The sequence below is a fragment of the Oncorhynchus keta genome, chromosome 34, assembly GCF_023373465.1.
Source record: "Oncorhynchus keta strain PuntledgeMale-10-30-2019 chromosome 34, Oket_V2, whole genome shotgun sequence".
In the NCBI taxonomy this organism is placed as follows: domain Eukaryota; kingdom Metazoa; phylum Chordata; class Actinopteri; order Salmoniformes; family Salmonidae; genus Oncorhynchus; species Oncorhynchus keta.
This window is the reverse complement of record NC_068454.1, coordinates 44,284,271-44,301,271: the sequence shown is the minus strand read 5'-3', so window position 1 is coordinate 44,301,271 and position 17,001 is coordinate 44,284,271. Positions and strand designations below refer to the sequence as shown.

At 40.5% G+C, this 17,001-nt stretch overlaps 1 protein-coding gene across 1 annotated transcript in view; it reads left to right on the top strand.

Annotated features, from left to right (window-relative positions):
- Positions 1–1,202: 1,202 nt before the first annotated feature.
- The window catches only part of LOC118367187 (ly6/PLAUR domain-containing protein 1-like), a 43,630-nt gene continuing 27,831 nt past the window's right edge, over positions 1,203–17,001 (top strand). The window contains exons 1-2 of the mRNA XM_035750327.2: positions 1,203–1,386; positions 10,566–10,700. Of these exons, the coding sequence (XP_035606220.2) occupies positions 1,338–1,386; positions 10,566–10,700 (184 nt within the window). The 5' untranslated portion in view covers positions 1,203–1,337. The remainder of the gene's footprint in view (positions 1,387–10,565; positions 10,701–17,001) is intronic.

Sequence of the window (17,001 nt, the reverse complement as noted above, 5' to 3'; positions counted from 1 at the left end):
GTGTTGGTAATCCTGTTGAACGTTTTTTTTGTATGTATTGTGTAGTGGAGCTGCATAAGTGTTGCTCTCCATTTTCTGGAGGATCAAGTTTTGAAATCAGTGGAATTAGAGTATGATAGCTAAAGAGATGGAGAAAACACCTGTCTCCGAATTACATCTTCAAACTAAGGACAACCGTGGTATGGCATTCCTGACAGGGACACGTGTCCATGATGCATGTTGATGTACAGTATACAGGTAAGATAGTGTAGCGTTAGCTACGCTAGCTATATTTTAAGATATGTTGTGTTTCTAATTTTGACAGAAAGTGGTTTCATTTCAAGCTAAAGTGTATTGTTAGCTAGCGAGCTAACGTTATGATTTGTTTCCAAGAGCTGTTTTCTTTTTTAGTTAGCGCCTTATGTTAGGCAGTGTTGGAACTTTGTTCATTGTTGTTTAACTAGCTAACTTTAGCTGGCTGGCTCGTTAGCTAACGTTACTTGACGTGCGTACAACACCCGTAGAATATGGCCGGTGTCAGTAAACGTCTGCAAAAAAGCGTAATGAAATTATTGCCAGCTGAGCTGGTTAGGCTGTTTTCATGTTATCAAGAGGTAAACAAATCATCGGCCAGAGCATCAAGTGTACGCTCCGAGAGCAAAACGAGATGGGTGGGGCTAAAGCTTAAGGTGCTGAATGGGTGTAGACAAAGAAGAGCTCTTCACTAGATACCAAAACATTAAAAGGCGTTTTTCTCAATAGTGAGTTTACAAGTTGATCAACTTTCAAAGCGGAATTATTTTCCATTGTTTCTCAAATGCAGTGTATGATATACCATTGTGTAGCTCTGAGTCTCTACTTTAATCCAATGTAAAAAAAAAAAAAAAAAAAAAAAACACAATTTCACATTTTGCTACATAAAACCAAATCCAGGTTGTGAGTCACCAATGCAATCATCAAAGAGAGTGATAACTGTTCTGACTCTCTGTCAGTCACTCAGTCAGAATAGATCAATTGAAATGTGTCATGCTGATGTGACTGAAATGCCAGGACTGAATTTTTGTCCCAGTCTGCCCCTGGTTATAGATTTTAAAAAAATTGCACTGGAAATCTGATTAAAATCATAACATTTCTGGATTAAACACATAATCATATCACACTGTACACTTGCGACCGCCACTCCCCTCCCAGTTATCTCTGGCAAGTGCCGTGGCTGGTCTCACTGTCGAATCAGAGGTACGCAGCACTGAACGTTTAGGAGGGTACCATGGACGTTCGTCGGATCCATAAATGGACTGTGCACTGCTCGCAACACCACCAGGTCTAATGTGTCCTTCCCAAGCGACACCATCGAAAGAATGCGGCTGCTTACTTATACAACTTTGTTCTGGTTTATCCTCAAAGCAGGTATGTTACCCATGGGATTTGTTAACTGTAACGCTGCAGGCCGTTTTGGAATGCAATGGATAGTCTACCTAAATTATGTGTAATACCAGACGATATGCGTCTAAATGGAGTAGGCATAGTATTAATAACGTGTTTTGTTTTACTAATTGTTTTAACGCTCTAACAATACCTGGAGTGGAAGATAAGCTCAGGGTGGGTCATTGATTGCCAGTGGGTTACCCTGGTGCGCAAGCAATTTGGTTCATTTGAAAGGGGGGGGTTGATAACATTTTCTGTAGTTTTTACTTCTCTGTGATATTTCCTACTGCGTCTTTACGCACGGTTTGGCACTGTTGACGTGGGAACGCAAAATTATTATCTTTACACCAGTGTGTGGATGTCAAGAGAATGAGACAAGCCTGCTTACAGATGGAAACACTGTTCGAAATAATTTTGACAAAGGAGTGTATGCAACCGGTACCCGTTAGTGCGTATTGATGCTTATATTATCACACATTCCTTGTAGCCTACTACACTTACTCGTTTGAGAATACTTAATTTGTGCCAGATGCTGCTGGAACCGGATCCGGCGTCTCTCCTTTTTGGACGGTTTCGTTCCAGGACCTATTTGGCCGGATCCAGTACCTCTCGTGGCATGAAAAATAATCATAACAAATATATACATGTGAATATATAATAAAGGCGAACAAAGTTCATTTGAATTGCCTCTTAATTAGGTATCCTAAAGACCCCGAGTTGATTCGGGTTGGGTCGAATGCTCTTAAGGTTTGCGCAACATTGTAACTAACCTACAGTGCATTCGGAAAGTACAGAACTTGAATCTCGTTTTAGTTCTGAGACACAGACGCGCTTCTCACACAGCCACGGCCATGCGCTGATATCAAACATACTGTGCATTCGGAAAGTATTCAGACCCCTTTACTTTTTCCACATTTTGTTATGTTACAGCAATATTCTAAAATTGATTAAATATGTTTTCCCCTCATCAGTTTACACACAATACTCCATGACAAAGCAAAAACAGATTTTTCGAAATTTTTGAAGAAATAAACTGGGGAAAAGAAACGAAAATATACATTTACATAAGTATTCAGACTCTTAGTAGTTTCTTGAAGCACCTAGTAATTACAGCATTGAGTCTTCTTGGGTGTGACGCTACAAGCTTGGCACACCAGTATTTGGGGAGTTTCCTCCCATTGTTCTCTGCAGATCCTCTCAAGCTCTGTGAGGTTGGATGGGGAGCGTCAAACGCACAGCTATTTTCAGTTATCTTCAGAGAAGTTCTTATCGGGTTCAAGTATGGGCTCTGGCTGGGCCACTCAAGTATATTCAGAAACTTGTCCCTAAGCCACCCCTGCGTTGTATTGGCTGTGTGCTTAGGGTTGTTGGAAGGTGAACCTTCACCCCAGTCTGAGGTACTGAATCCTTTTCATCAAGGATCTCTCTGTACTTTGCTCCGTTCATCCTTGCCTCGATCCTGAGTAGTCTCCCAGTCCCTGCCTCTGAAAAACATCCCCACAGCATGATGCTGCCACCACCATGCTTCACCATAGGGATGGTGCCAGGTTTCCTCCAGATGTGACGCTTGGCATTCAGGCCAAAGAGTTCAATCTTGTTTTCATCAGACCAGAGAATCTTGTTTCTCGTGGTCTGAGAGTCTTTAGATGCCTTTTGGCAAACTCCAAGTGGCTGTCATGTGCCTTTTACTGAGGAGTGGCTTCCGTTTGGCAACTCTACCATAAAGGCCTGCTTGGTGGAGTACTGCAGAGATGGTTGTCCTTCTAGAAGGTTCTCCCATCTCCACATAGGTACTCTGGAGGGAGCTCTGTAAGAGTGACCATCGGGTTCCTGGTCACCTCCATGACCAAGGCCCTTCTCCCACAATTTCTCAGTTTGACTGGGCGGCCAGCTCTAGGAAGAGTCTTGGTGATTCTAAAAATCCTCCATTTAAGAATGATGGAGGCCACTGTTTTCTTTTGGGCACTTCAATGCTGCAGACATTTTTTGGTACTCTTCCTCAGATCTGTGCCTCGACACAATCCTGTCTCGGAGCTCTGTGGACAATTCCTTCGACCTCATTGCTTGGTTTTTGCTCTGACATGCACTGTCAACTGTGGGACCTTATGTAGTCAGGTATGTGCCTTTCCAAATCATGTCCAATTAATTGAATTTACCACAGGTGGACTCCAATCAAGTTGTAGAAACATCTTAAGGATGATCAATGGAAACAGGATGCACCTGAGCTCAATTTCAAGTCTCATTGCAAAGGGTCTGAATACTTATGTAAATAAAGTATTTTGGTTATTTATTTGAAATAAATTTGCAAAAATGCATAAAAATCCATTTTCACTTTGTCATTATGGGGTATTGTGTGTAGATTGATGAGGAAATACAATAATTGGATCAATTTTAAAACAAGGCTGTAATGTTACAAAATCTGGAAAAGTCAAGGTGTCTGAATACTTTCCGAATGCACTATATGTTTGAGACCAATGCATGGCCGTGGCCGTATGAGAAGTGTGTCTGTGTCTCTTAGAACTGAAACGAGATTCACGCTCTGTGATCTCTCTCCCTCGCTCTGCTCTGATAGACGTGAATTATCCGGCAACTCTCATCTCTCCAGCTTTGCACGTCATTATTTATTTTCTTATAGAACAACACAATCTCACACTCAGTTCATTCAAATATGCACAGAAAGTATTTCAGCAGATGTTGTGCATTTTTATGTGGTGTTGTGTCGCTTAATTAATGTTAAAATATGCACATTTTTGTTGGAAAATACACACATTTTTGATCGACTTCATTCATATTAAAAAATGTGTTTTTGGGGGGGGCAAACTTTGGAAAAAATCTTTTGAAAATTATTGGAGCAATGCGTTTTGGGCAATGGTGTTCTGCAATGGGTTTTTTGTGTCCCACATGTATTTATATTTAAAAAACTTGTTAACAACCCACTATTGTTAACAACCAGGTTGTCATCCAAATACTTATAATAAAATAGCAGCCATTACGTTTTTAAATTTATTATTCATGCCAATGCTGTTTTCTGTGCTTGTTTTTTCTTAATACTTTTGGGAACTGGTGCTATGTCGGATTTATGAGGGTTGCCAAATTGGGGTTATAGCTGTATTTGTCTGTTTTTTTTGTGGTATTGATGAAGTTATTTGATTGGGGGAATGGGATACATTTCCATTATGGGAAATTAATTAATCATTAAATGTGGGGAAACAGAAGACCTGCAAAATCTGTTTGGTTTAAATTCCCCTGGTGCAACTGCATGGTATTTGCAATTATCAATTAAGCCATATCAATGCAGTTAAACAGGTTAATGTAAAATAATGAATTATGTTTGCTTACACTAATGGCACTTCCAAGGCCGTTTCATGATGATTTCTACGGTCATGTCAATCATGTTATAGACTTAGGCTATTGTAACAAGGCATATGCCAACATTGTAGGCCCACTGCCTCTGCCCAGAGGCCTACTAGGCTTTCACGTCAATGGCCGTTAGAGCTCACTTTGCCATGTATGAGCCCTGGTTAGAGTCCCTGTTGCAATTTCTTCTGCTATATTTCTAAGCTGATATAACTTGTATCATTATTATAGGGCTGTGAAACCCGCAGCCGAATGGCTACCGTTAATGTGATGACGGCTATTTTATCAAATCTATTAACTACGTTAAATTATTACACCTAACGATTAACTCATTAGTAACTTGGGGCACCATGGAAAAAGTTTGCTTAATGAGTTACCATTTCCCGAATTAACTCAGGAATATATCAGAATATATCTGATATGCACCTTGGGGCGGCAGGGTAGCCTAGTGGGAATCCCCGAGCTGACAAGGTACAAATCTGTCGTTCTGCCCCTGAACAGGCAGTTAACCCACAGTTCCTAGGCTGTCATTGAAAATTTGTTCTTCACTGACTTGCCTAGTTAAATAAAGGTTAAAAAAATAAAATAAAATATTGTTATCATACCAGTCATCCATTGATCATTATTTCTTCATATCAGTCTCATTCTGAACGTCGCAAAATTCTTGGATATCTGCACAAACCCTGGTCTAAATGATGATTCAGGGATACACAAATTGGCTTAATTATTTACTATCTAACTAAATGATCACACAGAAATACATAAACACAAACATACATAAGTTGAATTGATTACTAACGAAAAATGAAAAGTCCCTAGTGGACTAACCCGATATGACGGCTTGTTACACAATGAAAGGGATGGGAAAAGAAAGAGCGGGAGAGACAGAGAGTGGGCTGATTGTACATACACAACCGCTCATTCGGATTTAGAAATGCAACACATATTTACACTTGTAGGTCTTTGTCGTCTCTCTGTTGAAATCTCCCGTCCGTCTATGGCGAGTAGTTCTATTTAAGTCTCTGGTTGTGTAAGTCTCTGGTTGTCCACCAGAGGTCACATGTTGTCGTAGGCTTTTTGTCTTTAAGTGTTCGTTAGACTGGATACATCAGAGAACACATGCGGGCGGGGTTCTTTGGGTCGAGTTTACTAGACTAAACTACTTAAACAGCTGCAGACTGAATGTTGCGATGTAGTCTTTATCTTCTTCACTCGAGAGATTGAGTCTTACCATTTTTTGGTCTTGTGGTTCTAAACCATTTCAATGTGTAGCCACCACTCCATGCTTTCTGGTCTAATGTAAATGTTGATACCATTCATTTATGCACTCGCCTTGGAGGGCGGTTCCATCACGTTGTAACAATGTCTGTGTTCACTTGAGTGTGGTTACTGATTTGGCAAAAGTTTATATAAAAACAATTATCTAATTTAGAAGGCTAAAATCACATTTCATCTTCTCACAAATAGTTTAATATTTAATCATATAAGTTTTACAACATTCAAATCTGATAACTGGGACGTATACATTTGTAGAGTTATTTAGTTATACCATCCATAATAATATCACAAAACAATCAACTTTTGAAATGATTTATTGTTTGGGTCCTCACCAATCATTCCAGACGTTTGGATTTGTATTTGAAAACTAATGTTCATCTTTTGATGTTTGAAGTTTTGGCAAGATTCTCTCTCTACACACACCTTTGTGTGTCCTTTGTGCAATAGGAGAGTTTATGACCAGTCATTAAAGTCAGCCCACTTCCCCCCCTTCCTCTCTGGGGGTCTCTCTTTGATCCTCACCCAAGTCATGTCACTTCAGACTGAGCATTTCTTTTTTTCTTTTCTTTTTTTTGTTGTTGTGAATTTTACCCCCTTTTCATGGTATCCAATTGTGTAGCTACTATCTTGTCTCATCGCTACACCTCCTGTACAGGCTCGGGAGAGACGAAGGTTGAAAGTCATGCGTCCTCCACAACACAACACTGCTTCTTAACACAGCGTCATCCAACCCGGAAGCCAGCCGCACCAATGTGTCGGAGGAAACACTGTGCACCTGGCAACCTTGGTTAGCGCGCACTGCACCCTGCCCGCCACAGGAGTCGCTGGTGCGACAAGGATTTCCCTACCTAATCTGGACAATGCTAGGCTAATTGTGCGTCGCCCCATGGACCACGGACGGTTACGATAGAGCCTGGGCGCGAACCCAGAGTCTCTGGTGGAACAGCTGGCACTGCAGTACAGCACCCTTAACCACTGCGCCACCCGGGAGGCCCCCTAGACTGAGCATTTCTTACCATTTATTTACGGAGAGCAATTTCCGTTTTATAACAGGTAGTGTCCATTTATTTACACTAATGTGTTGATTAATTATTGCTTTATGTCAGTGGAAACATGGAATATGTATAAAAATGCCAAATATATCAAAAGCTAATTCAAGCAGAGATTTACAACTATTTAACCATGTTAATTATTATTGAAACATGTAAACTACAAGCATTTAACTAGTTAAAGATAATGAATACATGACAACTGCATACAAATATTTAATTACAGATAATTCATACAAAGTCAAGAGTTGGTTATAACATGAGTACAAACAAAGTGAGTGTGTGTGTGTGTATGTGTGTGTGTGTGTGTGTGTGTGTGTGTGTGTGTGTGTGTGTGTGTGTGTGTGTGTGTGTGTGTGTGTGTGTGTGTGTGTGTGTGTGTGTGTGTGTGTGTGTGTGTGTGTGTGTGTGTATTATAATTTCCCATAATGAAAATGTATCCCCCTTCCTAAATCAATTAGCTTCATCGATACCACAGAAAAATAACAAAAACGTCTGTATTTATTCTCCAATCTGGCAACTCTCACAAAACTCCACATAGCCTTGTATAAAATGCATTATGAAAGAAATGGTGTGATGTACACAATAAAGTGGAGCCTTGTATTAAATGTATTATGGAAAAAAAATTGTAATGTAGGCTCCACAAAATATGAAATGCACTATGAAGAAAATCATATAGGCCTACTGTTGACTACACACAAAAAGGGGCCTTTCTGACCACAATTGCACCAGTATCCCAAAGTATTAATAATTGAAAACAAGCATAGAAAACAGTATTGGCATTAATATATATATTTTTTAAAAGCAACAACAAAAGGCTGCTATTATATTATAATTATTTTGGTGACAACCAGGTTGATCAAAAATATTGGGTTGTTGACATGGTTTTTTAAAATAAATAAGTGGGACACAAAAAAAAGGCAGTGTGGAACACCATTTCCCATCATGCATTGCTCTAATCATTTACAAAAAATTGTCCTGAAGTTTGCCCCCCAAAAATGTATTTTCCTAGGAATGAAGTCGCTCGAAAATGTGTTTCTTTTCACACTAATTAAGCTACACAAAAATGCACAAAAATCCACGAAATCTGCAAAAATACCTTTTGTACATATTTGCACGACTTAAGTGTGAAACTGTTGTGCGTGCGAAGGGTTCTGGAGGAGCTGCAGCACCCCTGATAAATTGAAATACATTTGCCAAATGTATAGAGTTACTGCTGTCTGTTCAGAAATAAATGAAATTATTTATAATAGATTACTACACCACGAGAAAGCATATCATTTAGCCACTGACCATCAGCTTCTTAAAAAAATGTTGGCCTAGCTGTAGAGTGTACCCCAATAACAAGGCATAGTCTACAGTGAACAAACAGCATGCATACAAAACAGGCCTTTAGCAATATTTCAAATACAATTGCTGGAAAACACAGGTTGGAAAGCAAATGGCTCCTGCTGAAAAGAGATGTCTCTAATCTATCTGCTGTAGGCTACCAAAATATTTGATCAACTTTCAAATAGGCCTATTGTTTTTTAAAGTAAAAGGAGAGAGAGCGAGAGAGAGGCTTTCAGCACGAGCACTTCAGCCATCACCAGCGAGTGAGCTGCGCATCATTGAGTGAGTCAGTAAAGATGGAAAGCATTTTTAGGACTATAATTTCCTCCTGATATTGTAGGCTACATTGTGTGTCTGCACACACCTAGGCCTAGGCTATTGATGGATTCAACACAAGGCCAATTGTATTGATGTCAGTGTCAAGTAGCCTGTCATTTCCATCATTTGTGTGGTATTATGGTGCTTTCATGACAACTGGGAACTCTGGAAAAAACGAGGTTGAATCATGACATCAGTGATCTTCATGTTAGAAAGTCGGAGCTCTAGAAAGAGGCCTGAGCTCCCGACTTGGAATTCCGTGTTGGATGACCGTTCAAGACAACTTTTTTCCCCAGAGTTCTCAGTTGTCTTGAACGCACTAAAGTCAGAAGTCAGAGATTTCCCAGTTACGAGTTCCCGTGTTTTGAACAAGTCATTGACAAAGATTATGCCAACGTCTCCAGTCATGTAAAGTTATGTAGAATTGCATGAAATGCATTTATAAAAAGCCACATTTTCCCCAAACCGTTGACCACTAAAAATGTTCTCCATATGTGTGCAACTTCTGCAAGTGCCTCTACTCTACTGCTCTATGCCACTACGCAAATGCAATGATATGCATGCAATGCTTTACTATAAAGGTGATTTTTTTTCTCATGCGTTCCGGTACCTCAGAGCTCCCTATTTCACAACACTACCGTGCTTACATTTTGCTCAGGCACCTCCCGATTTACAAATTATGCACTGGGAATATATTATGTTTGGTAGTCTCATTCTATTGCTTAACATTGAATGACATCAACATAATTAGTTTTGCTCACGTAATAGAGGGAGTGTAATGCTAATAGAGCTCTCCTGTGCTGCATATCAAATGTTTCTCTCTGCCTGCCAAGAATGTCGTTTTTGATGTATCCCTGAAACCTGGTTTGACTGAATTAGTGTAACTTTCCCCTGGGTACCTGGAAAAAACGCCCATGTACCCTGACATGGCAATTTCCCAACTGTCTGCCCTTATTAACAGTTTAAGATGTATGTTTACCAAAGCAGAACTCCAGAAAATGAGTGACATTTGGATGAGGCATACTGTTGCACACTGGATGGTGGAGCAGTGCTCATTGTGCAGTCAACTTGTTCCCTTTACATTTTTATTTGAAACCCAGTCACTACTCAACTGTAGCTGGATGAAGTTGCTTGCTGTGGTCATAGTTGATAAATAAGGTGAATAAGCTACATTTAGGTGAATAAGCCACATTTAGATTTTTTTTTTCGGGTCCATTTTCAAGTTGAATAAGGTCTGACAGGGCTTTCTGATGCTCGTGTGATTTGTTGGGGGACACAATGGGCCTGTTAAGAAAACATGTCAGATATCTGATGTTCTGCACAATGCATCAGGTGAATGTTTCACGTCTGCTGATGTCAAGTTATAGGGTTTTGTTGAATTACAATACATATTTTATGATTATACTGTATGACTTAGCCACAGTAATTGCAGCTGCAGTTGTAACAGGAATCTTGTCATATTAGCCGATATCAAAATGTTTTCAGAGGAAAAAAAAAGGTGAAATGTGCCAAAGTGCAGGATTGGACTATAGTTGCAGAAGTATTGAAAAAATAAGGCTGAGATCCACATGAGTTATATAGTTTGGACATGTCTGCACAGATATTTGTGCACTGTTTCATAGTTTTACGATACCATGCCATACTGTATGTGTTCTTTGCACAGTATATTTCATTGTCTCTGGGTATACTAATGTCTCACTTTATACCTTTGTATTGAATTGTAATGGATTTTGAGTTCTTTCAGCAACAAAAAACTTGATTCTGACAGGCAAGTCAATTAGGAACAGATTTGCAATGGAAAACCTGTGTTTCTCACGTATGTTGCAGGGCTGGCACTGCAGATCCAGTGTTATCAGTGTGAAGAGGTCACTCACAATGACTGCTCCACACCCGAGTTCATCGTCAACTGCACTGTCAACGTGCAGGACATGTGTCAGAAGGAGGTGCTGGTGAAGGAAGACGGTAAGCCACATATGATATGAACTTACTTGACTTCAATCCTTCTACTCTGTGAGAAGCATACAGTAGGCCAATCGAGCCAAGAAAGCTGTGTTTCGGGTTGTTTGGTGGCTTCTATCTGTAACGTAATACATAAATGGTTGGAGATTCGCTCTGTGAGTTTGAAAAAGACCTGAATGCAATTCAAATAAACATGAAGGACTTTACCCCACTAGTTTTGAGTTACATTGGTTGAGATGTCAACTAACATGAATTCGACCAAAAAATGTCACCCTGTCAATTAATATAGGTAAACAATTGGGTGAAAAAAATGACTTAATTCCCTTCTGTTGATTACTTATAGAAAATCCAGTCAGTTTTCCACGTTCATTCAACTTAATCACATTGAATTATTTGGAAATGATGTGGAAACAACAATGATTCAACAAATTTGGACTCTGTGGGTCTGTCCTCAATCTATCCAACTGAGCTCCTAGATAGCCTGCTAAACCTCTATAGGTTGCTGACTTCACAGATCTTGGATCAGCACAGCTTGAATTAGCCCATGTTTAGTCAATGGCTCTGATGACAGGCAAAATTCCTGCAGTGCAACCCCCTTCGTCAGAGGACAAAAGTAACTTTGTTTTTGTTACACATACAGCACCAGTGAAAAGTTTGGTCACACCTACTCACTCAAGGGTTTTTCTTTATTTTGACTATTTTCTACATTGTTAGAATAATAGTGAAGACATAAAAACAATTAAATTACAAATACGGAATCATATAGTAACCAAAACATATCAAAATATATGTTACATTTTAGATTCTTTAAAGTAGCAACCCTTTGCTTTGATGACAGCTTTGGACACTCTTGGCATTCAATCAACCAGCTTCACCTGGAATGCTTTTTCAACAGCCTTGAAGGAGTTCCCACATATGCTGAGCACTTGTTGGCTGCTTTTCCTTCACTCTGCGGTCCAACTCATCCCAAACCATCTCAATGGAGTTGAGGTCGGGTGGTTTTGGAGGCCAGGTCATCTGATGCAGCACTCCATCACTCTCCTTCTTGGTCAAGTACCCCTTACACAGCCTGGAGGTGTGTTGGGTCATTGTCCTGTTGAAAAACATATTATAGTTCCACTAAGCGCAAACCAGATGGGATGGCGTATCACTGCAGAATACTGTAGTAGGCATGCTGGTGAACTGTAACTTGAATTCTAAATAAATCACAGACAGTGTTACACGCAAAGCATCCCCACACCATCACACCTCCTCCTCCATGCTTCATGTTGGAAACCACACATGCAGCGATCATCCATTCACCTACTCTGCATTTCACCAATTTTGGTTGGAACCAAAATCTCAAATTTGGAATCATCAGACCAAAGGACAGATTTCCAGCAGTCTAATGTCGATTGCTCATGTTTCTTGGACCAAGCAAGTCTATTCTTCTTATTGGTGTTCTTTAGTAGTGGTTTCTTTGCAGCAATTCTACCATGAAGGCCTGATTCACGTAGTCTCTTCTAAACAGTTGATGTTGAGATGTGTCTGTTACTTGAACTCTGTGAGAAGCATTTATTTGGGCTGCAATTTCCGAGGCTGGGAACTCTAATGAACTTCTGGTTTGAGCCACTCCTCTTTCTATTTTGGTTAGAGCCAGTTGTGCGTATGGAACATTTCTGGGATGCTTTATTTCAACTCATGAAACATGGGACCAATACTTTACTTGTTGTGTTTATATTTTTGTTAAGTATATATTACATGTACTAACAATAGTCTAGTCTGAACAATCAACCATCATATTGGCTGCCTCATACCATTACTGGTTTACAGGAGTAGCGTGTATTTCAAAGAATTTCCCCTAAGCTGTCGGCAGAGTGCGGTGCGAATACCATAGTGACAATTACTGCCAGTAATTCATTTTATTCATTTTATCACATGGCTGCAGCTGTAATGGGCTATATTTTCAACTCATTATGCACACTGTATAAGCCTGATTGTCCATAATCAATGAACCATAACTTTGAAATCCTACATTGGGCTTTACACATAACCACCTAAATGGAAGAGAAGAATTCCCAGAAAAAGAGGAGAAGAAGGGCCCAAGGCTGATGTGCATCAAAAACAGTAGGTCTGCTTATTTCTGCTGTTGTTCATATAGGTCCTAGCCTGTCATTTCTTCATGAAGGCCTACTGAAAACGTGGGTGAGTTGAAGTGCACTTTTATTTGCCCTTACATAAGGACTCTACTTCCAATACATCAGTGTCCCATTTGCCTATTCATTCGATGAACATCTGTTGTGAGTTGCAGACATAAGCAATCGCTTATAGTAGTAGCCTAATCAATAACTTCTAACACAATATCACAACTAAAAATATAATTCTCTTTCATTACACAACATATGCCAAATAGCTGACTGGCCCCATACAGTTGAAGTCAGAAGTTTACATACACCTTAGCCAAATACATTTAAACTCAGCGTGTATGTAAACCTCCGACTATCCGCATCAATAGCCAGCCTACTGATTTGCCCCTTCAGTCCTATATCATTTAAGTGCGTTTTCATCCAGACAAAAAAATGTCGTAATAATTATAATACTAACCACTTGTGGATGATTATGGTTTCACATATCCACAGTTTACGAAACTGCATTGATTTAGAGCGAGAAGGGGTAGGAACAGCCCCGAAGAGCGCAAAGGGTGAGAGAGAGAGAGAGAGAGAGAGAGAGAGAGAGAGAGAGAGAGAGAGAGAGAGAGAGAGAGAGAGAGAGAAAGTAGTATGTAATGTTGTGTATGCCTAATTGGGAATTACTGGCTAGGCATGGTTACTCACAACCAGGTCGCGATCTTGGAGTCCCTGAAGAGTTGGTTGTTAATGTACAGCTTGTCCAACACCAGGCGCACTTTCTGGCCCCGTGGTGTTTAAGTTTAGGCTATAGTAAGCGCATCCTATCCATAATCTTGCCAGAATATTGCTCATTGGTAAAGAACGTTGTTCCTTCAGTTCCCTTCCTCTTTTCAGCACTCATTTTGTAATGGGTCAACCTGGCCACAATAGGTCTCGGTTTGTTGGGAACTTTCCTTCCAAAGCGGTGTGCCAATCTTCAAATCCACCTTAGCAACCTGTTCCTCCGTCATCCTGAGTTGTTCCACCTACCACGTCATATCCCTTGTGTATTCACCAGTGCAGTATTAATCAGCATTCAAAATCATAGTCAGTTAGCCAGAATAACTGTGATGAAGGTGAAAATATAACATTAAATCATTCAGCGGAGCTATTATGTCCAAGTCAGAATTGGAAACCCAACTAATTTACATAAAACCCTTTCAATATTTAAAAATAACAAGTAGTGGGGAGAAGGTAAAGCATGTTAAACAGTGATAATAAATTATTTGCGTAACTGTTGCAAGTCGAACATGTCATTTGTGTATCACGTGGCTCCAATACTACCTTGGATAAAAATAGTTGTTGAAAATCCTTGCATGTAAAAAATATCTGTTGAAGTTGTAGACTTACGTAAAAATGAACCATTTTAACATGGATTCTCTTCAGAAATTAAACCACATAGACAAATGAACTGGTTATAGTGCATTCAATGTGTTTTGTGAACATTATCTTCTTCGGGCAAGGCAAACCAGATAGTGTTTTATTGCAACTTTTTAAATATTTATTATTTGACCCCTTCAAATCCAAATCAAATCAAATTGTTGTGGTCACATACATGTGATTAGCAGATGTTATTGCGGGTGTAGCGAAATCCGACAGTGCAGTAATATTGGTTATTATACTAGTTATTATATAATATATATTATAATTATATAATACTGGGGGCGACGCACAATTGGCCTAGCGTCGTCTGGGTTAGGGAGGGCTTTGCCGGTAGGGATGTCCTTGTCTCATCGCGCACCAGCGACTCCTTGTGGTGGGCCGGGCGCAGTGCGCGCTAACCAAGGTTGCCAGGTGCACGGTGTTTCCTCCGACACATTGGTGTGGCTGGCTTCCGGGTTCGATGTGCGCTGTGTTAAGAAGCAGTGCGGCTTGGTTGGGTTATGTATCGGAGGACGCATGACTTTCAACCTTCGTCTCTCCCGAGCCCGTACGGGAGTTGTAGCGATGAGACAAGATAGTAGCTACTAAAAACAATTGGATACCACGAAATTGGGGAGAAAAAGGGGTAAAAAAATAAAAAATAAAAATTAGAACCAGGAACAGATATAGCCCTTGGTTCTCTCCAGACTTGACTGCCCTTTACCAACGGAAAAACATCCTGTGGCGTTCTGCATTAGCGTCGAACAGCCCCCGTGAAATGCAACTTTTTAGGGAAGTTAGAAACCAATATACACAGTCGGTTAGAAAAGCCAAGGCTAGCTTTTACAAGCAGAAATTTGCTTCCTGCAACACAAACTCAAAAAAGTTCTGGGACATTGTATAGTCCATGGAGAATAAGAACACCTCCTCCCAGCTGCCCACTGCATTGAAGATAGGAAACACTGTCACCACCGATAAATCCACTATAATTGAGAATTTCAAAAAGCATTTTTCTATGGCTGGCCATGCTTTACACCTGGCTACCCCTACCCTGGTCAACAGCATTGCACCCCCCACAGCAACTCGCCCAAGCCTTTCCCATTTCTCCTTCTCCCAAATCCAGTCAGCTGATGTTCTGAAAGAGCTGCAAAATCTGGACCCCTACAAATCAGCCGGGCTAGCCGGACCCTTTCTTTCTAAAATTATCTGCCGAAATTGTTGCCACCCCTATTACTAGTTTGTTCAACCTATCTTTCATGTCATCTGAGATTCCAAAAGATTGGAGAGCAGCTGTGGTCATCCCCCTCTTGAAAGGGTGGGACACTCTTGACCCAAACTGCTACAGACCTATATCTATCCTACCCTGCCTTTCTAAGGTCTTCAAAAGCCAAGTCAACAAACAGATTACCGACCATTTTGAATCCCACCATACCTTCTCTGCTATGCAATCTGGTTTCCGAGCTGGTCATGGGTGCACCTCAGCCACGCTCAAGATCCTAAACGATATCTTAACCGCCATCGATAAGAAACAATACTGTGCAGCCGTATTCATTGACCTGGCCAAGGCTTTCGACTCTGTCAATCACCACATCCTCATCGGCAGACTCAACAGCCTTGGTTTCTCAAATGATTGCCTCGCCTGGTCCACCAACTACTTCTCTGATACAGTTCAGTGTGTCATATTGGAGGGCCTGTTGTCCGGGACTCTGGCAGTTTCTATGGGGGTGCCACAGGGTTAAATTCTTAGACCAACTCTCTTCTCTGTATACATCAATGATGTCGCTCTTGCTGCTGGTGAGTCTCTGATCCACCTCTACGCAGACGAAACCATTTTGTATACTTCTGGCCCTTCATTGGACACTGTGTTAACAACTCTCCAGACGAGCTTCAATGCCACACAACTCTCCTTCCATGGCCTCCAATTGCTCTTAAATACAAGTCAAACAAAATGCATTCTCTTCAACCGATCGCTGCCTCCACGTCCAACTTCACTACTCTGGACAGTTCTGACTTAGAATATGTGGACAACTACAAATACCTAGTTGTCTGGTTAGACTGTAAACTCTCCTTCCAGACTCACATCAAACATCTCCAATCCAAAGTTATATCTAGAATTGGCTTCCTATTTTGCAACAAAGCATTCTTTACTCATCTGCTTTGTTATCACACTTCTTGAAATTGGAGATTTCTGTTTGGGGGCTATTTTTCCTTCCAGATGAACAAACACAATAAGCCCCTGTCTTTCAAAGCATTACATGTGATTCAAGATCCAAAGGGCATGGACATTGTACTGTGGAGTCGAAAGCACATTATGAAAATGTCCACATGAATGCACATGTACATTTATGCTTTTATCTCACTGCTTTGTCATTATCGACTCCGCTGTGCCAACGAGGCTCGGGGAAATCCTTTGACCTGCTTAACTCTTATCAGTGTTTGAAATGTAACTGATACTTTTCCATTTTGTTTGACTCTGTGTGGCCACATTCATTAAAAACCACAATGAGAGTCTATTTGATTGAGGTAAGTACACTGCTCTCCTTCCTAGAAAGATAGAGGTGTCTGACGTGCGAGTTCTAACTGAGAGATTAAGGCCTAGATCCCAAGCCATGTACTCCATGTCTGCTTCCATCAAACTATACAACTTCTTTCCAGCCAAGTGGCTGGTGGCAGAACAATGGAGTTTCTGTGAACATCACCCAAAAGAGCCATCTACGAAGACAATCCATCTGAGAAAAAAAATCTATACTTCACATTTAAATGATGGCCATTATTCAGCCATGCTCTGAGGGACA